This window comes from Notamacropus eugenii, chromosome 4 (assembly GCF_028372415.1).
Source record: "Notamacropus eugenii isolate mMacEug1 chromosome 4, mMacEug1.pri_v2, whole genome shotgun sequence".
Taxonomy (NCBI): domain Eukaryota; kingdom Metazoa; phylum Chordata; class Mammalia; order Diprotodontia; family Macropodidae; genus Notamacropus; species Notamacropus eugenii.
The window spans coordinates 365,510,695-365,534,699 of NC_092875.1; the positions used below are offsets into that span (position 1 = coordinate 365,510,695).

General features: G+C 37.0%; 1 protein-coding gene across 1 annotated transcript in view; it reads right to left on the reverse strand.

Annotated features, from left to right (window-relative positions):
• The window catches only part of DNAH5 (dynein axonemal heavy chain 5), a 420,121-nt gene extending 402,406 nt beyond the window's left edge, over nt 1-17,715 (reverse strand). The window contains exon 1 of the mRNA XM_072605437.1: nt 17,506-17,715. Within this exon, the coding sequence (XP_072461538.1) occupies nt 17,506-17,523 (18 nt within the window). The 5' untranslated portion in view covers nt 17,524-17,715. The remainder of the gene's footprint in view (nt 1-17,505) is intronic.
• Between the last annotated feature and the right edge of the window lie 6,290 nt (nt 17,716-24,005).

The following is a 24,005-nucleotide window of genomic DNA, read 5'->3' on the forward strand; positions in this document are numbered from 1 at the left end:
GTGAGGCTGGTGACCTTGCACAGCCTTCCCTCACTCAAAACAAAGTCAAGTGCAAGTCATGTCATCATTTCTCTGATGGCATGGTCTTCTTCAGCAACAAAGGACAAACACACACATAACAGGGCTTAGACTGTAATTCGTTTGGATCTTGTTACTTAAAGTTTAAAGGCAAGTAGGTATCACGTCCCATGAAATGGTAAATACATGGGAAATCAGAGGCTGCTTGAGTTGACTCACAGTACTCCCTAAAGATAGAGAGATAACTTTTAAAATATAGGACCATTGGTCATTATGATACCAGGGAAAGAAGGGGCTTTCCAAAATCTGTGTACACATAGACTTTCCCAGAAACCAGCAGTTAAGGTAATAAGTCCATTCCCACCAACAGCTAAAATAATTTTCATTAATATATGCAGCCCATTTTCCTTATTTTATGATGACTTCACCTGACCATAAACTACCTCCATCCTAGAGAGAAAAATACAAAAGGAAAAGATATTCCACAAAATCTTGGGGAAAGGGGCTGCATCCAATACTCTGGGCCAGCAGGGGTAGGGACATTTACATGCAATAGGCACCACCACAAATGCTTCTCTTTTCCTCTCCCCCACCCCTCCAAGCCATAGCCTCTAGTTCTAGGTTGGAATTCTAGGGGGAAAGACATTTAGTTACATGTACCTGTGAAGAGAGAGGAGCACACCCCTTAAAATCATGGCACAATGGACAAAGCAAGTGAAGTATAGTATGACTTCTCCACTCCTTCCAAAAGAACCTTGTCTTAGGTAGTAAAATTATGTGAAAACAGTCATATGGAAGCTTCCTCCCCCTTCCTTTCATCCAGACTTTCCCCAGCTTCAGGTCTCCTGAAGAGGCAAACTCTATTTTTCATCTCCCAGTGAGTCATTGAAATCCTTTCACTGGAAGGGCAATGGACCTCACAAGGTTTCTAAGGTAATTTAAATTGTTCATGGATGTCCTCCTGAACAAAGCTCTCCACTTAACCTCAACTCATCATTTTTGCATCATTGTACCTTATTTCTCCTCCCATACTCCGCAATACAGCCAAACTGTCGGCCTCTGTGTTCCTCACATATATATTCCATTTCCTGTCTTTGAATTGGCATTCTCTCATGCCTGGAATGTCCTCCCTCGTGCCCCTCTACTTCCTAGAGGCCTGTATCTTCAAGACATACTTCATACAATTTTACTTCAAGCCTTCACTGATCTGTAAACTCTCTCCCACGATACCTTATAATTAACTGAAATGTCCTTATCTCCATTTGTTTTTTTAAATATTTTCTATATATACACATATAATATGCATATACATATATATGTATATCTTTCATCATTTGAATGTAAGGAGAGTAAAGATTGCTTCATTCTTTGCATTTGTATCCCCAGTGCCTGGCATAGAGTAGGAGCTTAAGAAATGCTTTTTTGATTAAGTTCTTTTTAAAAAATGTTTGATTAAGTTTTTGAAAGCCAGGTAATTTCTTCTCCTCTTTTGTACCCCAGTGCTTCCAGTAGATGGTTAACAAATCTCGTTGATTGTCTCTTTGCATCCATCAGGAGAAGTCCTAGGGAAAAAATCATGAAATAGCAGGTTTGTTTTTGACACTGTCCCATGCCATATTTCAAAGTCCACTACCTTCCTCCTACTACCAGCCATATACATCTCCCAGGAACCCAGTATCTTTGTGTTGGCTATAGTGCCTCATGCTCAAAATCCTCCCAGTCCTTTACCTCTATTTTTTTTTTTATTTTCTCATTGCCATACTAGGGAGGGAAGCAATTTGACAAGTTAATTTATATTATAATATAAATGCATCATCCTAAAAGACAATGTTACCTTAAGAGTATTTATTTAGCCTTTAGACATTAGTAAATTTCCATTTCTAACTAGATCTTTTGGCCCTGGGGCATTTCTGCCACAAGACCAAAATTTTTAGCTAGAAATGGAAATTTACTAACGTCCAAGGACAAAATTAGGGACTATTTTTTAAAACTTGCCATTTGTTTATTTGTTTAATTAATTTAGAAATCTTTACATACTACTTCAAATCTAACCCTTTTTTCTTTTAAAGATAAAAAGAGCATTCTCATATTTATTCACAAGCTTGTATCATTAAAGAACAGCTGTTAGCTCCTATGACCAAAAATAATTTTAAAATTCTAAAGAAGTAACTACAACTAACTGTAATAACAATTTAAAACTGAGCAATGGATATTTCCCCCATCAACAACATAATTTAAAAATAAGAGCTCCAGCTGGTATAACACCTGGATGTTTTCAGATTGCTTTTTTTAAAGCAACTAGCATATTTATATCTCTTCTATTAGTAATCTAATTATCAGAGTACATTGTTTTCAAGGAACTAAAGAACTGGGCTAATTCCCTTTTCAAATAGTATCTTAGCTGTTTTGATACTTAGACTGACAAATCCATTTCAATATTACTTGCAAGAATCCCATAGTTAGATATAACTAGTGGTGTGGTGGCAAATGTTTAATACCAGGCTCATGGAGGGGGGAGTGTTCATATGACACACATTTAAGCTTAATCAGAATTGTTAACATTGTCTCCGTTACTTTTTTAAGTCTAGATCAGTGGTGTCAAACTCAAATAGATATAGATCCCTGTGGGCCACATATTGACTTAGAAAACCACAATTAACATCATCTATGTTGCATTGTATTTTTATCATTTTGTTAAACATTTCCCAATTACATTTCATTCTGTTTCAGGCTGTGAGTTTGACATTTCTGGTAGAAAAACAGTAAAATAATAAATCTGGACCCAATTTGCAGTGTTCGCTGATTTCTCTGATGTAAATATGCTGAAAATTTTATAGTAGGTTCTTGAGTAAGGTTCGTAATAGGTTCAAAGCACTCTGTATATATATATGTATATATATATATATATATATATATATATATATCCTTCTAAAAGTCTGTTTTTAAACAGCTGTGACTTCTCTCACTTCTCTCCAAAAACATACATATGTATATATTGGGAATCAACTGTCTAAATTTTATCTCAGCCCAAAAAGTTCAAATCTCCCCCAACCCAGTTTGACAGGTTTAAATTACAGAAATTGACACATACTCTAATTCGTATCTACACCATGTGTTTGAGAATGGCAATGGAGAAACATGTCAAGAAATAAGTGAGAGACAATATTCATTCATATGCTGGGCAGAAGGTAACCAATTCCAGAGCCCTAGGCAAAGCTAAAAAATAATAATAACTAATAACAGCTAACATTTACATAGTGTTTGCTATGTACTAGGCACTATGCTAAGTACTGTATAATAATCATCCCATTTGATGCTCATAACAGCCCTGGGATGTATGCAATATTATTATCATTCTCATTTTACAGATGAGGAAGTGGAATCTTCATCATCTGGACTCCCTTCACATCTCCTTATAGTATCCTTTTCCTCACTGCTGATTAACTTGCAAGTTTTAATAACAGCATAAATCTCATTATAAAACTTTGTGTTTAGAAATCCTAATAATAAGGTTAATCAATAAATAAAGTTATCAGTTCATTACCACAAGTCTCTAGTTCCCCAACTTTTCATGTTCAAAATGAGAATGGATATACATGAATGAAGGAGGAACAAGCAGATAGTGTGTGTTTGTTGGGATCTTCCAAATAGTGTTTCCAAGGGGGTTTCCAGTACTGGAATGGTTCCAGTTGGCTTTGGTTCCCGTAGGACAGTTCAGAATATTGAATGTCAAGCCAGAGAGCAGGTATCATAGAACTTCTTAAGTTCTTAAAGTTCTCCATGGAAGAAAGGCAGAAAAATGGCCTCACCAGAGCTTCTCCTCTGAACTACAGCTGTATCTAACTGACTGCTTCTGCTGCTGCTGCCGAGGATGAGGGAGAAAAAGAGAAAATCAAAACAATAGAATACCCAAGATCTGTGCAGCTAATATAGACTGGAGAGGCTGCCAGCCTGCTGAATAACTTCAGTTCTGGCACCTAAATTTGAGAAGATATACCCATGGCAAAGATTTGGACAAGAATTCTCTTTTTTTCCCTTATTTTCTATTTCCATCCACAAATACTAGGGGAAGAACCATGGGAAAGGAATTCAGTGAGATTACTATGGCAGACAGGTTTGTGCTGAAGAAAGCTGTTAGGATGAAATGAGCAAAAGAAAGGGAAATGGACTCTGAAAGGCATTTCTGACTTGGGAGAAGTTGGATCAAATAATTAAATGAAATGCTGCAGGTTATGAAATGAATGTTCCTTATATTACTATTCATTTAATTAAGTGGTTAACCTGTGAGTTAAAATTATTAATTTAAAAAGGTAAAGGAATAAAGCAATACTGTGATAAGGAAAAAGGAATTATGAGACAATGTATGTTGAAGCTAAAATAGAAATTAACTGACATACCCAGAGATAAGAGTCCCCATTATAGCTGTGGGAACAAAGCATTGGCTGACTGACAACCATATGCCCCCATAGTCCTTAGTGTTTATGGGGCCTAAACATATCATGTGGGACTCTTATCCAGAAAAACATTGTTTTGGCAGTTTTACAATTATTTGTAAGTCTATTTGAATACTTGGACAGACTATGATATTCCTTTATGGATGAAAGGTTTTTCTTTTCATTTTTTCCTTTTTTCAGCAGCTCAAACTTTTGTGGCTACACCTGGGGCCCTCTTTCTCACCAGAATAACTATATTGTCACTAACTGTTATTATATGGTTATATTATTAAATGTTTACACTTGTTGGACTGTTGGATATTAGCTTACTAAGATAAACTAAGCAAAACGGTTGTTAAATCTTTCAAACATTGTAAAAAAATAGAACTCATTTTACGGTGGCCTCCTAACTTTAAGGATACTTGCTGACTATGGGAACATGACTATTGAAAATACATTACCGACATACCACTGGATAGTTTGGGTAGGTATGAAGTAATAACTAAAGTATACAAGAAGGCAAAAAAATCTCCATCTGTTTTCTGTAATTTAAGTAGGTCACTAGTATATTTCAGCATTCCCACAGTGATAAGAGTTAAACAGAGTATTTGCGCACTGGTCACTAGACCTCCCACTGAGAATCAGGAGGAAAATGATACAAAATCCTCATGGAAAACATGGGATTATACAAGATACCTGTTTGGGAGGAGGTCCATACTTGTACCAGCAGCAGATAAAAATCAGCCTCTATTCCTGCTGGTACAAGTTCAAAGAATTCATTAAACCAGAATGAAGGAGCTTCCCAGAGTAGCATCCACTCAATTCAACTAACAAGCATTTGTTAAACACCTGTCTATTAAGCTGGGTACTAGATCTATGGGAGGCCCTGAGGATGCAAAGACCCAAAAGAAAACATCCCGAAGCTGAAGGGAGCTGAAGGGAGATTATATCCTTTGGGGAGAAACAACACCATCATATTAACTAAAAGCAAAATATATGAAGTAAATACAAAATAATTAGGTATGGAATAGAAAGTGTCAACAATTGAGTGGATTAGGAAATACCTTGTGTAAGAAGTTATCAGTTGAATTGAACCTTGAAAAGAGTTTCAAATACCAAGAAGGAGAGGTGAGGATAGTGAATAATCCAGGCCCGAGAGATAGTATATACAAAGACTCAGAGGCAAGAAACAAAATGTCACATGTACCAGAAAATAGGCCAGTTTGGCTGGAACGTAGAGTATGTTAGTGGAAGTATTAGGAAATCAGTCCAGAAAGATAAGTTGGTGTCAGATGTGAAAGGCATTAAATAGCAAACAGAGGTTTGTATTTTATCTTAAGATAAAAAGGCAATAGGGAGTTATTGAAGCATTTTGAGCATGGAAGTGACAGGATCAGATAATCAATTTGGCAGTTTTGTGGGGGACAGATAAGAAAGAGGAGACACAGGGACCAATTAAGAGACTATTGAAACAAATGAGGTAATGAGTGCATAACTTATACTTATTATTACTATTACTTAAAAGTGGTTATAGGAGAAGAGATGAATGCGAGAAAGGATGTCCAGGTTAGAATTAATAAGACTTGGCAACTCTTTACCTTGGGAGGAACCATTCAAGTCTTGAGTAGAACGTGTCACTGGAGTACAACAATTGCAGGGGATTGATATTGAGAAACAGAGGCAACTAATGGAAAGCCTCAAGAGACAGCTTTATCTCACAGGCAATTTGAAACCATAGGTCCCAGAGGACTCAAGGGGTTATAATGTTTGCAATGATTATAAAGGTAGTTTGGGAAAACTGACACTCTACACTAGACCTATGGCTAGTTCTGTGACACATGTTAGCATGAGGGAAAGAAGCCCTCTAATCTTGCAAGCCTTACAAACAGGCTGCTCCAGAAACTGCTAATCAAAGGACCTGGAAAGATGGCATATCTGAATGCTGTTGGACTATCCCCAGTGAGTAGTAGATTACTAGATAAGAGGGATGTGTGCACACATCTGGCCATTTTTGAAGGAGATGAGAAGCAGATTGAGTATGACCACCTACTGTGGAAAGCAAATTTGAAAAAATGTTAGAGAGCCAGAATGAGGTCTGACAACAGAGGAAAATGCCTTCAGCTGTCTGTAAGACATCTTTCTCAAGTGTGGGTCAAGGAATAAAAATGACAGGCTATCTCTAGAGACTCAGAAGGCAGAAGCCAATGGAAAACCAAATGAACAATGAAAAGTTAGACAAAATTCATCCTCTCAGAAACAGAAGGATCATGGGACAAGATGTCCCAGAAGCTGGATATGAGAACACACAGCAAAAGAAGCAGAGTTATATTGTGTTACAACTGTAAACTAGATAGACATGAGTTCTAACAGCACTCAGAAAACAACTGACTATCTGACTATAACTTGACTTTGTGAAACAGAAATGGGTTTAATGATGAGGGACATCTTAATTCCCTAAGCCTCAGCTTATCAACCTCACCAATAACCTTGCCAAGCTTCTTTCTAAAGCAAAAAAAAGCATTCCATCAACTTATTGGAAGTTCCACTTCCAAATAATTTTCAAAAGTGCTTCAAATGTTTTATCTTTTCATGAGACCTAACTCAAGTCTAGGATTTGGTGGCTATTTAGGAAAAAATAATATAATCATTGGTATATATAACATTCAGTGATTTTACCTATGGGCATGTGGTAGAGAAGATCTAGAAGTAGAAGGGGTCAATATGGTCTAAACCCTATGTTGCCTATGATACCATTTGGAGATTTCTGTGTAAGTCATGCTTATCTGATACAATTCCCCACCTGAAAAAGGCTGGCAGACCTGCTTCTAGGAGACTCATGGTGACATGTAATAAAGTGTTTTGGAAAGGACTTATGCATGCAAAGGTATTCTATAAACTGTTCTGGTCTCCTAAGCATGTGGTAATAAAATTCTCTTTGATTGGCTGTAGAGGTAGAAATTGGGGCCCATTACTCAACAAAAAAACCTTGTAGCAATCACAATTTCAAATTGTATGGAGAATTAGACATAAAAATTATAATAATAAGGGAATGCAATGTAACGTTTCAGATCTAGTCAAATATAATGAAAAAAGATTATCAAGAAATAAGTTAAGGAATAGGATGGAATTTTAGAAAAATTAGAGATGACAGACCTCTGGCAATTATTGAAAGAGAACAAAAAGGAATTTAGACACTTCACAGGTATACACAGTAGCCTTGCAACAAATGACAGTGTACTAGGTGGGGGAACGAACAGGGAAATGAAGGAAGAACCTTGGAAAATATTGTAGATAAGAAGAAATATAATTCAATAATAATTTTGTTCAACAAAGGGCCTTTGAAGAACAAGTATTAAATGTATCAGAGACTAAATAATTTAATCCTAAGGAACTGATGAGTCAAACACAAAAATATAGACTATTTCATTGAAGAAGATAAAAATTAGATAATATATCAAAACTTATGGGATGCAGCTAAACCAATCCTTAGGAGAGTAGATTAAATTTCTAGATGTTCTTATCAATGAAAGAGACAACGAAAAAATCAATGAATTAGGTATACAACTAAAAAAACTAGAAACAAAACAAAAAACAAACACTAAAGTAGAAATTAAAATTGGAAGCAAAAAATGAACTGAACAATAAAATTATCAGCTTTTTAAAAAGCTAATAAAATGAATTAACAGATAATCTGATTTTTATATAACATACAGGAAGACAAAATTGTTCATCTGGAGGAAAATGATAATTCAGTAATTGAAGAGGAAACAAAGGAAAATGCTAAACTATTTTGCCCAGTAAAATATCACTCACACTAGTAACTCAGATAAAATGGATGGATGTTTATGAAGATATGAAATGTCCAAATCAACAGAAGAATAAATAAGTTATATAAATAACTCACTATGAGAAAAAAGAAACCATAAAGGAAAATAATGTAGGATCAGTTGTATTTATAAGTGAACTATACCAAGTATTGAAACAGCAATTAATTCTAATATTGCACAAACTGATGGCAAAAGCAACAGCAATAAGAAGAATCTTTCTATCTCTTCTATGGTTTTGATACCCAAACCAAGGAAAGACAAAGCAGAGAAGTATAAAACAATGTTATTAATGAATGCTGAGGCAAAAATTTTTAATAAAATATTTGCAAGTAAGTAACAACATCAAGTTAAAAACATTAAACATTATGATTTATAGGATTTATGCCAGGAATATAGAATAAATTCAATATAAGCAAAATTATAAGAGGTCAATAATAAACATTTATTAAGCCATAGCAATCAACCTACTAAAGAATTATTCTTAGAAAAATACAATAATGAAAACCATATGGAGGAACAAAAAAATCAAGAATTTCAAGAGAAATAATATGGAAAGGAAGAGAGTCTAGCAGCACCAGGTCTCAAAATACACTACAGAATAGGAATCATCAAAGCTAGCTTTAAAAACACATTTAAAAATAGAAGCCAATCATTTAAAGAGATTAGGTGCACAACATACAGAAGCAAGTAAACACAGTAGCCCAAACCCAGACACTTCAGTTGTTGAAATAAAAACTAACTATACAGGAAAAAGACTCTTGGGAAAACTAGAAAGCAATACAAATATAAATATAAGTATAGCCCAGCAACTCATACCATATACCAAAATAACTTCAACAGGTTACACAACTTAAACATAAAGGGTGACATCAAAAGCAAATTATAAGAGAAAGAAAGAAATTGCCTTTCCCTCTATAAATAGAATAACAACTCATGACCAAACAAGGGATTGAAAAATCAAAGGTAAAATGGACAATATTGATTACAAAAAAATTTAAGTTTTTGAGAAAAAAATATCCATATAGCTAAAGTTAAAAGACATTCAAGTTACCTGGGGAAAAAAATCATTGCAAAATGTTTCTCTGACAAAATTCTCATTTCTAAGAAGATGGATTAGATAGATGATAGACAGACAGACAGACAGATAGACAGACAGACAGACAGACAGACAGACAGACAGACAGACAGACAGACAGATAGATAGATAGATAGATAGATAGATAGATATCAAGAACTATTTCAAATTTATAAGAATGAGCTATTCCTCATATGAACAGATAGCTTTTGAAAAAAAGAAAATCAAGCTATTAACAACCACCTTAAAATAAATCTTCTAAATTACTAAGAGAGAAATACAGTTGCCTTTCCTGGTCCCTTTAATAATAAAAAAATAAAAGATTCTTCCCTCTAATAGCCTATTCATTGAATGGGTATATCTCACTCAAAATGAGAATGCTATAAGACCTTAGCCTGAAAGGACCAAGGCTTCCCATTGCATCTTAGGCCATCTCCAGTCATCTTGATGAATATCAGGTCACTGGAGCCAGATGGCACAGGAGAAGAAAGAGAGGTTGGTGACCTTGCACAGCCCTCCATCACTCAAATCAGAGTCAACTACAAGTCATGTCATCATCTTGATGTCATGATCCTCTTTGAGAACAAAGGACAAACACACACACAGACTTCTCTCTAATATTGCCAACATTTTTTTCTTGTATGTATCATGTTTGCACATAGTTGTTTGTATGATGTCTCCCATTTAGATTATCAGCTCCATGGGAGCAGAAATTATTTTTGCCTTTCTTTGTATTTCCATGGCTTAACATAGTGTTTAGCACACAGCAGGAGTTGAATAAATTGCTTCTTGATTTGACAAAGAAGTCATGGATTCAACATACAGAATAAGACGTATATTTTAGGTAGAGCTGAGGCAAGAATTTGCTTTGTTTGACTAAGCGTATTTGTTATATGGTTTAATGTTGTTTAGTTGGGGAGAGAACTTAAACACTCGCTAAATGAAATAAAGAAATAAGATCCTATGTGTGTATGTGTGTGTGTATATACACACACAAAACAGTAAAGCAGACCAGATGTGAGGAAAGACCTTAACAAAGATGTTCCCCCTCCAAAAGTCATTTCTTCTACCCCAATCCAAGTACAATATATCATTCCAACCCATACACCACCAAAAAAAAAAAAAAAGAATATCATTATCACAGAAAGAAGCAATCCTTATCCCATATTTCACTATACCAAAGAAGAAGCCATTCTGATACATCATCAATTGATCACTGAAAATATCCAGAATCCCTCTGATTCCTAGATCACAGCATTTCATACAGTGATCACTCCTACCTTAGCAGGTATTGTCACAAATACTCTAAACATTAGAAAACATCAGACATAATGATCAACACCAAAATCTCTCACCTTCCAGGTTTTTTATTCATTCATAAGGTCTACAGTAGGCTCAGAGTAATAAACTTCTGAGGCTTTTTTTCAAGTAGTCAACTTTATCTGTTCACATTGTTGTATCCTAAAAATGAAATCCCTCAACAGTGTTTAAAGATAAAGAAGGATAAATAAAAATACAACTCCCCTTTCTTCTCTGCTTCTTCCAATCCTTTAGAAGTATGAGACAAAAGAAGAAAATACAGCAAAGACTAACTCTTCCTAGAGTACAAGGGTGTCATTGATTGGTTCCCCTCCCCCATCACAGGCTATAATTCATAAAGTATCTTATCTTTTCAAGTCTGTCATACCCCTTTGTAAATGCTTATAAATACAATTCTAGTGGGCTCTAAATCATGGCTCTCCCAGTCCCTTACATTCACCCCGTGACAGGTATAGTAGGCTAAAAGACGCCTTTCTTTGCCTGACTTCTTACCTATCCTTAGCCAATGAATGAGAGTTGTCTCAGTCAAAAAGAGACCTGGCAGTGACCTTAGTTTAAAAGGCCAATAGCTCCCACTGCATCAGGGATCATCTTCAGTTGCCCTAATCTATATATGGCCACTGGACCCAGATGGCTCTGGAGGAGAAAATGAGGCTGATGACTGCACAGTCCTCCCTCACTTACATTCCATTCACTTGCAAGTCATGATATCACCTTTGTCCTCTCTGAGAATAGAGGACAAACAACCATAAAGTATAGCAGACATAGTACCTAGGGTCTACCTCCTGCATGAATCTTTCCTTGAGTTTCAATTTAAAGTGACACATCCTCTTTACCAGCAGCTAGTTGACATAGCAGATAGAGCACTGGGCCTGGAGTCACAAAGACCTGACTTCAAATCCAACCTCAGGCATGTATTAACTGAATGACTCTGGGCAAGTCACTTAACCCTGTTTGCCTCAGTTTTCTCACCTGTCAAATGAGCTGGAGAAGGTAACAGAAACCACCTCAGTATTTTTGCCAAGAAAACCCCAAATGGGATCATGAAGCATAAGACACAACCAAACAGCAGCAACAAATCCTCTTTATACTTCTCAATGCATTTTGTCTGATCCCTTCCTTTGCACTTCTGCCTTATAGCCTGTATAGATATGTACACATCTCATCTGGCCACTACCACTCATTAAGCTCCTAGAGTTTTTTAGTACTCGAATTCTTAACATCTAGCATGGGGCTTTATATGTTAGAGAAATGTGAAACTATTTGTTGGATTAAATTGAATTGAGGAATTAATCAGTCTCTATGGAAATGAACATATGTAAATGTAGATTTTGAATTTTTCACACCACACAAATATGTAATACCTACCTGTATACCAACAGATCACAAGACAATTTCTTACAGTAACCAAAAAAACGTATATTTAAAACAAGAGCGTAATGTGTCTCAAACACCCTTCTATTAATGTCTCTAGAAAGACTCGAGTAAAAAGACTAGTTTTAGCTCTAAAAAGCACCTTGCAAATGGGCCCATGGCAAAATAAGTATGGACTAATGAGATAACATCCTCAGGTCTCAAGCACAGAAATCTGGTGATTCCTGTGTGAGATTTTCAAAGGGCCAGTTGTCAAGGAGTTATTGAGGCTGAACAATGCTTAGCTCTCTTTCATTTAGTTTTATATGCTTTGTAAACCAAATTGATAGCTTTGTAATAACTTTGTTCCAGTAAAAATGGAGAGATCCTTATCACTAATAAAAGATTTACAACTACAGTGTGATTTTTTGCTTGTTGTTGTGACCCAACCAGGTTAAAAAAGGGAAAGAATGGGATTTTTGTTGAGGGGAAAAAAGGTCAGAGAATGAAATGAACAATGATACATAATTTTTAATGAAGGAGGAAAAAACCATATAAAGTCATTGGCATTTTCAAGATCCCTTAATTAAATGAATTTGTACCTCTGGTCCTGAATCCATACCCCAGCTGTTTTTTTCAGGCTTAGCAAGCTTAGAACTCAATTAAAACTCAAAGTGATAAAAAAAAAAAAAAGTAATTTAAAATGTGACTGTTTCCACTCCTATTTTATTACCATCACACAATAGTCGAATGACTTCATGTTTCACATTTTAACACCTGTAAAGTTCATGGCATGTGCTGTCTTCCTCCTTGGAGTTTAAGTTTTAAATTTGTATCTAGGACCATACTTCATGAGCTTTAGGAAGTGTAGAAAATTCTCTCTGGAATGAATTTCACAACATTGACTCTAGGATAAAATACAAACTCTGGCATTTCAAGATCTTCACAACCTTGTTTCAGCCTGTTTTCAAACAGATTACACTTTAGTCCCCCACTCTTGCACTATGTGTCAAGAAAAACGGACCTATTTATTTACTATTCCCCATACATGAATCTCTCTAGATCAGCAGACTTTAAGTTCCTTGAGGAAGCTGCTTCATTTTTGTGTTTGCATCCTGAGCACCTAACCAGTGTCTGACACACAAATACTGCTTAATAAATGCTGGTCAAATTCTCTACTTCACTCTAAAGAGTATGTAACTCTGTCACTTACAGTCTTAGACTGAGCAGTCTAGGAGCACTGAGAGCATGACTTGCCAAGCTTATACAAATAGGCAATAGGTAGGTAGATAGATAGATGGATAGATGGATGGATAAATGGATGGATGGATGGATAGATGGATAGATAGAGGATGGATAGATGGATGGATAATGTATTTTCTATCTACATATTTAGATCTAGATACCTAGATCTGGGTATCTCTATCTATCTATCTATCTATGTCTATATCTATATTTAGAAATTTCTATTTAGATATCTACACCTAGTCCTACATACTTACCTAAAAGTCTATAGCTAGATATAGACATCTTTATCTAGAAATCTATGCCTAGATCTAGATCTATATGTTTGTGTGGTGTGTGTTTATATTTTATGTGTGCATGTCTCTATATTACCAGTATGTAACATACTGGTAATATAGAGACAGCCTTGAATCCAGGTCTTTCTTATCCCAATAATGACTTTCTACTCTCTATATCACATGACCATACACAATGAGTGTTACCATACGCAGAGAAAAATAGAAAGCTTGCAATCTATAGACAAAATCTATAGATAAAAAAATCAGAATGGATAGAGAACCAGTATTGGAATAAGGAAGAACTGCACTTACATCCTGTCTGTGATACACACTAGTTGTGTGACCCTAGCAAAGACACACTCTCACTGCCCCTAGTCAACTATCTAAGACTCTTAAGTTGCAGAACAGTTACAATGATAAAATTATTTTTCTCCGTGGGAGTTCAGTACGCAAGTGAAAGCACATGTCAAGACCAAATACTATGTTCACACACACACACACACACACACACACACATAAATATAAAGCAAACAATGAAACCACTCAAGATGCTCTATGACTGCTCTAACATGAGATGAATGTGTCACTATATCTGGATTCCTTTATAAGGTAATAGCAAATCGGCTTGAGTAGTCACTGGTTAGCATGTTCACTGCAACGGAGTGACATCAATAATCCTAAAAGAATCAAGCATCCCTGCAGCATAGGGCACAGCTTAAACTTTAAGCAATTGATTTTTATTGGGCAGAAAGAGAACAAATGTTCAACTCTTTGCTTGCCTGACAAATGGAAAGCATAAAAAATCTAAAACCAAAGGCAAACACCATAGAGGAAAAACAAAGAGTAGATCATTTACTGCCTTACACACTACACCAGGAAGCAGCTTAGCACACCTCAAATTTCACCGGTAAACTTCCTCCTAAGTTTTCTAAGTTAGTGTGTGCCCAATTCCTAGAAATATATGCATACATATCAACTCATTTTGAATGCTAAGAGTGGACTCCAGGGTACAATCAGATCAAACTTAGAAGGGAAAGTAGGTACACTTTTCGTGTGTGATGGGTTGGCCTGAGGAAAAAATCTTACATGAGGTCATACTTTAAAATTGGGAATAAAGTCATTCTGAATTGTGTGCTTTTATTTTGTTTCCATATACATTTGCTTCGCAATTTTCTCTACAAGGTTTAATCACAAAAATGTTTATATGCAGAATACATGAGCCACTTAGGCAAGTGTTGCTGAAATCCCTTAGAAACACAACATGAGCTTTGGGCCAATGATTTGCCTAGGGAATGGACTGAAAGAATGAGCTCTGGCTTCCATTCCCTTCTTTCCTGTTGCATTTCTCAGTGATCCGACACTGCCAATTCAGCACTTTTCACTTTCAAATGTCTGTGTTGCTTACTTAGCTAGAAGAGTGTGTGAATTGCATATGAAGATACATACAAAGTGAAAGATGATGGTGAAAACAGAACACATTTGTCATGGCATGGTACATTTGTTTAGAACAAAATGTGGAAACATTTATTTTGTTTGAAATTATTTTACCTTCAATTAGAACAGCCTCAGGGCAGAAATTTAGTAAGTCAGTTTACCCACTTAAACTCTAAGAAGAGCAAGGATAATTAATAAAACATAAGAACAAAAGAGCATTTTATAACGACCTCAGTTTGTTAATCTGGGTTGGGGGGCAGTGGAATTTTATAAAAAGACAGGAGCTCCATTAAATGTGGGCCTTATAAATAAAGTAAGAAGTTTATTTGGATTAGCAGCAATAATGCTACTAATTTCAGCAGTCACGGTTTTCTTTGATGGAGGCAAAAGCTAAAAAGTAAATGTTCCTCATAAAGTTTTAGGAGAAGTAGAAAGCATCTTTCATCAGTGAAATACAAAATAACCTAACAAGGAGCCCATAAGTTTTCTGTTATATATAAAATGTCACAAATATGAGAACATTCTGTTGAAATAAAAAGCTATCAGATTCTTTTAAAGGCTGATTTTAAATGTAATAACAAGAAAGAAAAATCTGAATGATCATTTGCACAAAATTAGTCTATCAATTTGTTCTTAAGCAGTGCACTAATATGTAATTATCGATATTTTGTTTTATTGAACTGTGATGTTCTATATGTGTGCATGTAATATAGATCCCTATAAAATATATTGTCATGGTTAATTTTTAGTTTTTGGACCAGGTCTGCAATTTCATAGGTATAGGGAGTTCCCATTGAAGAACTTACTGTGCCAAGGCAAACTGGCATCTTTTATGCAACTCAGAGAGTTGACTAAACAGAGAGGTTAAGTGACTTCCCCAGAGACATATAGCCAGTATGTGTCAGAAGGAAGACTCGACACAGAACTTCCAGACACTCTACTAACTCTCTTTCTACCATACCATGTTGCCTATCTATAGCTAAATACAAAATTTATGCTATCTTTATGTAGCTATGAGTAATACAGCTTTGAAATAATGACCAATAGTTATAAATTGAAATTTCAAATTTAGAAGTGAATAATGTAGAGTCACAAGTATCTTCCAAAATCGGTATAATTGTAAACTAAAGAAATGTTATTTATTTTTTTCTATAAACACAAAAAAGTTCACTACAGAAAATGTCATCTTTATTTTGTCCAGGTATGGCAACAAATGGAAATATCTTTTCTTAATCTCATACGTAGCTTAAAATTGAATGCATACACTATTTCTCCCAAAGGGTTATAGGTTTATCTTATACAATGGAAAAATGATTTTTTCTTTCATATTATTCATAAGCATAACAAGATCAAATACAACAAATTCTTATTTAAATATAGAATAAATTTCCCAACTGTGTAAAAATTACCTTTCCACTATACAAGAATAGGTACCAAAGTAGAAATGAGGCAAGATTATTGGGTCACTTATGCATGAACCCTCCCCCCACTTTTCTTTCCCAGGCACCAAAGTTTTTTCACAGGGAACAAAACAGTCACTGTTGTCCATACATTAAAGCTACTGAAATAAAGGGGGATCCAAGCAGCAAGATGAATTTAAATACTTTCTTCAGTGAACTGGATGAGAATGTACACCAGCTTTCTATTATTAATGAAGCCATAGGTATAACACTGTGTGTTTAGTGTTGGAAGTGGGGTAGGGTGGGCGAAGCAGGAAGAATGGGAACAGAATCTCTGATTTCAATTGATATAGAGCCCTCTCAAGGAAGAAACTTCTACCAATGCATACTGATACCTGCTTCTAAATGTGTAGTCTTCAAGGGTTGCCTGGGAACACTGAGATGTTAAGTGAATTGCTCAGGGTAAAGAAGTCAACACTTAAATGGAACCCAGATCTTCCTGACTCTGAGTGCTGGTCACTATCCACTAGAGCACGCTGTGTGTTAGGTGTATTAAAAAATAGAAAAGCACACATGGAGTAATATTCACATTATAGGCAAATGCCTATTAAAAAGAAAATTCACTTTGCCTACTGATTCCCCCTTATAATTACAAGCCCCAAACACAGCACAAAGGTAGGTAACCTGGGCACACCTGCATTGTTTTAATGTTTGCCACTGGCAAAGGCCAGTTTGAATCTGAACTACCGAGCCAGTGGACTCTAGCATATCCCGAATTTTATAGGGTGGGGTGGGTGTTAGGGTCAGCAAAGATGTTGATGGCAAGCTTTGCCCCTATTTTGAGAGTGCATTTTGTCCTAAGGTAGATGTAGCTAATTCTAACTGAGTCTAACCAGGGCAGTCCACAGTAAGTACCGTTCTTGGTGTGGCCAGTACCTCTGTGGTCAAGTTCTGCTCTAAGGAGGAAGCTGCCCCCCTGACCACTGTTCCAACATAAAAACAAAAACAAAAACAAAAAAAACCCTGGCTAGATGAAAGTGCTGTCAGTTTCTAACCATCCAGCTGAGCACGCTCCAAAATAAGGACTGTTTGGGTCTTAAGTGAAAGGCATTTGCACCGTACCAGCTTCTCTTTCTCCATGGCTCCCGTCGGCTGTCAGAGCCCTGCTTCCTCCTTCCAGTGCGCTCCACCGGCTTGTCCTCAGTCTCTCTTTGCGTTCTACCTGTGCCAGGTGCTCCCGCTGCTACAGCTGCTGCCTCTTTTGGCCTCAGGTCCACCCTGGGCAGTCAGGCTGCCTCTTTCTAAGTCATGGGCTGTTTGCTGCTAACACTGTTGCCATGGGGAAGAGAAATCCCTCAGATCCTCCGCGCTCCGCATCACAATCGCCCTATTTCCCCCTCCCCTTCACATTCCTGCCTGCTTTCGTTCTCTCCTCTCCTTGGTGTTTGAGTGACCTGTATCAACTTGCTGGGCAGCACACTTGGAATCAGGCTGCGAGCAAAGCCCAGAATTGGAGTGGTGTCTTGTCTGGTCAGGTTTCATTCATTACAACCTTTCCTAGAGTTGGGTTTGAAGTTGCTAGTGGCTTGATGCCTGCCTGTTCTAAGTGTCATTTCAAATTATGTACCTACAACCCACATATTTGTACTAGGGTTAAGGCAGATTTTTAAATCCCAGTGTCTTTTAAGGGAAAATAGTTGCAAAGGGCCATTAAAATATTGCAGATTTAAATTATCTTCTAAGAGTTTTGGGGCTCTCACATATATTTAGTTTCCTTTCCTTTTCAGTTATGGGCAATTTACTACTGATAAGAATTCAATGGAACATAAATCATCGGTAACACTAACTTTTAACTTCACATTTAGCTCTTTCCCTCATTGGAATAAACTCAGTCTCCTGGCAATAATAAAGATGTTTGACTGGGTAACAAAAACTTGTCAGTACAAGGCAGTTGTTTACATGTTATATTCCAAAACCTCTGAAGACAAAGTTACAGTTTTTTTTTCCTTAATCTTGCCTATGAAATAATAAACTTTAAATCTAATGATATTTTCCCAAGTAAAGTAGGTTTTATTTCATACAACCCAAAGTTAGCCTTGCCCACGAAAAGACAGTTCTTCAGAACATTCAAAGAAGAAAGTCATCTTAAACTCCTCATGTCCCTGAATGCTTATGTTGTTTCCCGGTCCCTTCATCAAGCTGAGGAAATGCTGTTTGTTTCTTTGATTTTTCCCTTCCCCTTCCTTGGGATGAAGCTCTCTGACCTCCAAAGTGCAGATATCCTTACCAATTAAATTTTAAAACTCAGGCTACTCTCAAAGAACCTTCTCACCTAGATCATAAACTAGGTAAAGGCAAGAATAACAAATAAGTTTTTGGATCCTCTCACAATGCGTTGTACATGGTTCTGGTAGGTGTTCAAAAGTCTGTTATTTGCTAACTGAATGTTAAAATGATGCCCAAAAGAATACTCTTATCAGGAACATTTTTTGGCCCAGAATTGTGATTTCTGTAGCTGGGGGACCTGGAGCTAACTTTAACCTCTGTCATTCACTTTCTGTATGACCTTGGGTAAGTCAATTACTCTCCCTCAGTTTCCTGCACTATAAAATGAGGGAGTTGAACTAGATGGTCTCTAAAATCCATTCCAGCTCTAGATCTGTGATCATTTGATCCTATGATCAACAAATCAGTGTCTTAGAGAACTTTCTGGATCAGAAGGAAACTAAGATTTATTCATGGTCAGAAAGATGCCAATGGCAGAACTGAACCTAGGTTCCTTCTCCTGACTCCAATGCCATTCTACCATCCACTACACCAAAGGTGTCCAATGCAGCAGCCTCTGGAACCATTTCTCCTAAGGGGCTATATGCTTATTTTCTGCAAAAGAGGAAAGATTTTTCCCCCACAACCAGATTAAAATGTACTTAGGAAATATTTAACAAAATAAAGATAAAATACAATAAAACAAAGATAATGTTAATATGGTTTTCTAAGAATATACAGTCTGCAGGGATCCTTATGTGGTTTAATATCCCCATTTATATTTGTATTTGACACCATTGCACTATATTGCAATGTCTCTCACCAGAAAAAAATAACTTTAAAAACTTTGATAGCTTTCCGAAATCTCCAATAAAATTAGAAACAATTTTAATCACTGTGGAACTTTGAAAAGAATATGCCTCATGTCTTTGTACCATTATAAGTATTTACCTAACACTGAATCATCAACAAAATATATTGAACCCTGGAATGCAGTAAATTCATTCTGTAGTACTATGTTCAAGAGGAAACCAGGGCTAGCCACTAGTTAATGTAGGCTTAGTAGATAGCTCCTTCTATTTGACAGACTAGCGTAAAAATCTCTGTTCCCTACAATTTTCTCCCCTACAGGTTTTCCAAAGGATCATTGTTCCTCTCTTTCTGACTGGAAATCCTCCTATTAATAGAATTTGGGTTGCTAAAAAAGTTTATTTTCTCTAGACTACAACTATTAAAGAGTACAGCATAGCAGGGAGGAGTAAAAGCAGGTACTTGCTTGAGCTCTCCCACAAACCCCTCCAAATACCCAAACAAATTCTAGAGCAGCAGAACCCACAAAATGACAGAGTAAAACAAATTTCCAGCCCAAGACAACCTGGAACGTCAACAGGAAAGGTCTGTTACACCAGTCTGAGAGTAGAACGCAGGCCAGTGTGAGCCAGGACAGCACAGACCAGGCTGGAGCAGGCCTCAGGGTACTGAATCACTGGTCTCTATGGTGGTTTCTAGACTTCTCAACCCACAAACACCAAAGACAACTTAGAAGGTCAATAAGAAAGGTCTGTCAGATCTGGATGAGAGGAGGCTGCCAGCCCCACCCCCACGGCCACGGTGATGCCATAGCAGCAGCAGCAGCAGCAGCAGTGGCTGCTTCTGGAGCTCTCAGCCCAGTGGGGAGATCCTAGCCCATGGGGAAGTTGAGCAGCTCTGATCAGAGGGGGATTGCAGGGATCTCTTTGCAGGTGCTGAGGTGGAATTCTCTCGCTTTGTCCATGCTTTGATCTGGGTCTGAGTCCTGGGTGGCGGTCCTGGGGGAGGAGAGCTAGAGTGGTGGAGCTTGTGGCAGCAGTGCAGAGGAAATCCTCCTCACAGTTCCAAGGCAGAAAAGAGGGCTTGTGGTCACTCACAGACCCAAAATACAGACCAGGAGAAGAGTAAACACCTCTCCTTTGATCATATAACCTTGGAATAACTAAAATTTGCACATTTCTGGAAGTATCTCTGAAAACAGCTACACAAAGTCCCTGAAACTTGAAATGGTGCATCCTCCATGCTGGAAACAGAGTCCTAACTTAACAAAGAGCTAAAAAGTCAAGTGATCTGCTGGGAAATGAGCAAACAACAGGGGGAAAAAATCAGACCATGGAATCTTACTTTGGTGACAAGAAAGGTCAAAACATACAACCAGAAGACAACAAAGTCAAAGCTCCTACATCCAAAACCTCCAAGAAAAATGTGAATTGGTTGCGGGTCATGGAAAAACTCAAAAAGGATTTTGAAAATCAAGTAAGAGAAACAGAGGAAAAATTAGAAAGAGAAATTAAAGTGATGCAAGAAAATCATGAAAAACAAGTCAACAGCTTGGTAAAGGAGACCCCCCCCCCAAAACTGCTGAAGAAAATAACACCTTAGAAAGAGTACAACATATTGTAGAGGAAAAAGCTCTTACTGGATTTGGAAGAAGAGTCCTATATTCAAATCTCATTTGACCACTTACTATGTGACCTTGACTAAATTTTTCAGCTTCTTTGGGCTTCATTCTCTTTCCCTATAAAATTGGAAGTTTGAAACTAAATGACCTTTAATGTCTCCTCCAACTCTGAAATTCATGATCCTATGTTAAAATATGATTACTTTGGAGTGGAAGTCTCTCTTTTAGGCTTTTTCCATTAGTCCATTAGCACTGATTTCTTCATCATTTTACCTAATTATCCTTAGAAGGTCTTGGAAGACTGACTTAAGATGATGATTCAAACATCTCAGAGGCCAGGGAATTAAATACATTAAAGGAAAAACAAGGGGCATCACAAGGGAGATAGCATAAAGGAAAGACAGACCACCTATTTCATGAATTTTCCTTGAACCAGCCTTGGAAATAACATTACCAGGGAAAACTACACAATTCTTTTTGCATATGGTGGAAGGCAAAAGTCTCTCTGATTATCATAGAATTCTATATGTGTGGTATTCTGTGATGCTGTTTCTAAAATTAAGAACAAATACTTCCACAGTAGAAAATTGTAGTCTACTGATTGTTGTTTGTATTTCGTTTGCAAGATATAGATCAGGACAGGCAGTAGATGGCCCTAATGCAGTGGGAGGCCTTGACCTTTTTAAGCTTTTTACGTTAAGGTCTTCCCCAGGTCTCAATTCATCTGAAGCAATACCCATTCAGTGACTAAGACTAGGTAAAAATGAGGCTCTTTTACCTAGACAAAAAATAAAATAAAATCAGTCTGGAAGGAGAAGACCCTCAGGGTTTCTGGTCACAACAGAAGCAATAGCCATCTACACTTATTCTGAGCCATCAGAATCCAAACAATGAGCAAGGGAGGCTTGGGCTGGGACCCACTGTTGACCAATCAAGGAGAGCCAAAGTGATTTAGGTTTTAAGGTATAGTCCATAAAAAAGAAATCTAGCAGGAAACCCCAATATATCTTGCTAGGTTTCAGCAATCAAAATTTATATTCCTTTGTCCAGAGCACTGGCACGAAATGGTATGATTCCTTATGTGGACAGAGGGAGACACAGGAGAGGAGTAAAGAAGGAAGGAAGGAAGGAAAGAAGGAAGGAAGGAAGGAAAGAAGGAAGGAAGGAAGGAAGGAAGGAAGGAAGGAAGGAAGGAAGGAAGGAAGGAAGGAAGGAAGGAAGGATCATTACCCAACTGGAACTAGCCAGTTGGATTCCCAGTGGGGCAGTTACTACTACTCATAGATTGCTATTTGTTCTTTGTTCTGGAAGGTTAGGGCTAATAATATATTAACTTTTTAAATCCCAGTGTCTTTTAAAGGGAAATAGCTGCAAAGGGCCTTTTAAAATATTCCAAATTCAAATTAAACATTTCTTCTAAGACTTTTGATGCTTTCATATATACCAAGTGTCAGGATGCCTGTGATTTGCATTAACTGTCAAAGATTTGGAAAAGAGTTAATATAACAGAACCAACTAGGAAATTAGAGGATTACCTACTTTAAAGGCTCACCCCCAAGGGAGAGGAATTCTACGTTTACCTCTGTCTGACTCTAAGTATCAGCTGCCTGTGATCACTGAATTGGTTCACTGAGCAAATGCCAATTTATCCAATCTCTAGTGTTTTCTAATCCTCCTAGTAGTCACTGTGGGAGGGGATGTGGGATTGCCTTATCTTGATAAATACTTGTCGATTGGTTTCTCATTACTACATCAAGAAAAAACATCATGATCTGCAACACTTGATACAATCTGCTCAGACTATGTTCCGTCCTCCTGAGGGAGAAGGGGGTAGTTAGAAACATCTAGAATGACTGATTCAAGATTGCATGGACACACACACACACACACACACACACACACACACACACAAACGTGTGCGTGCGCACATATATACACAGTGTTCGGGATGGGGCACAACTAAGTGAGGGAATCAGAAACGATCCTTTAAAAGAGGTAGCCCTTTAACAGACGATTTCAAGGGGCACAAGTGAGTCTGGAGAGCATTCCAAGTATGGAAGACAGCCTTTGCTAAGGCAAGAGATGGGAGGTTGGAGGGTAGAATGAGTGACAGGAGGTAATGGGCACCATTTCCAGGAAGATAGGAAAGAAACAATGAATGCTTAATAATTTTTGGCTAAACAGAACAAAGATAGTCAAGGCAAATAACGCAGGGTTTTAAGTTCCCAGTAGAGTAGTGTAAGGCAAATAGGTGGTGCAGTGGATAGAGTTGTGGACATATATTCAGGAAGACATGAGTTCAAATATGACCTTAGGCACCTACAAGCTGTGTGATCCTCTAAGTTACTTAATTTCTATTTGCTTCCATTTCCTCATCTGTAATATGGGCATTAATAATAGCATCTGTCTCGTAGGGTTGTTGTGAAGATGAAATGAGATATTTGTATTGTGCTATATAAATGCTAGCTGCTATTATTAATAATGATAATTTATTTTTTATTCTTAAGGTAATATTGGGGAGTCACTGAAGCTTTTTGTATGAGATGATCAACTTATGCTTTAGGAATATTACTGTGGTAGCTGTGTGGAGGATGAATTGGAAAGACAAGTGACTAGATTTATCAAGAACAATTAGGAGTCTATTGCCATTCTCTAGGCAAGAGGCAAAGAGGGCTTGAGTTAGGGTGGTTGAAGTCTAAGTAGACAGAAGGGGACCGATGTAGGAGATGTTGGAAAGGTGGACTTGACAAGACTGAGCAACTGAGAGGTTTTTTTTCCTGCTGTGAGAGTAGAAGAGTCAAGATAACTCTGAGGTTGGGAACAGAGTTGCACTTTCATTAGACTAACTCTAGAAGGTTTACTGATTTTATATATATGTATATATATATATATATATACACACATTTATGTAATGTATGTATGTATA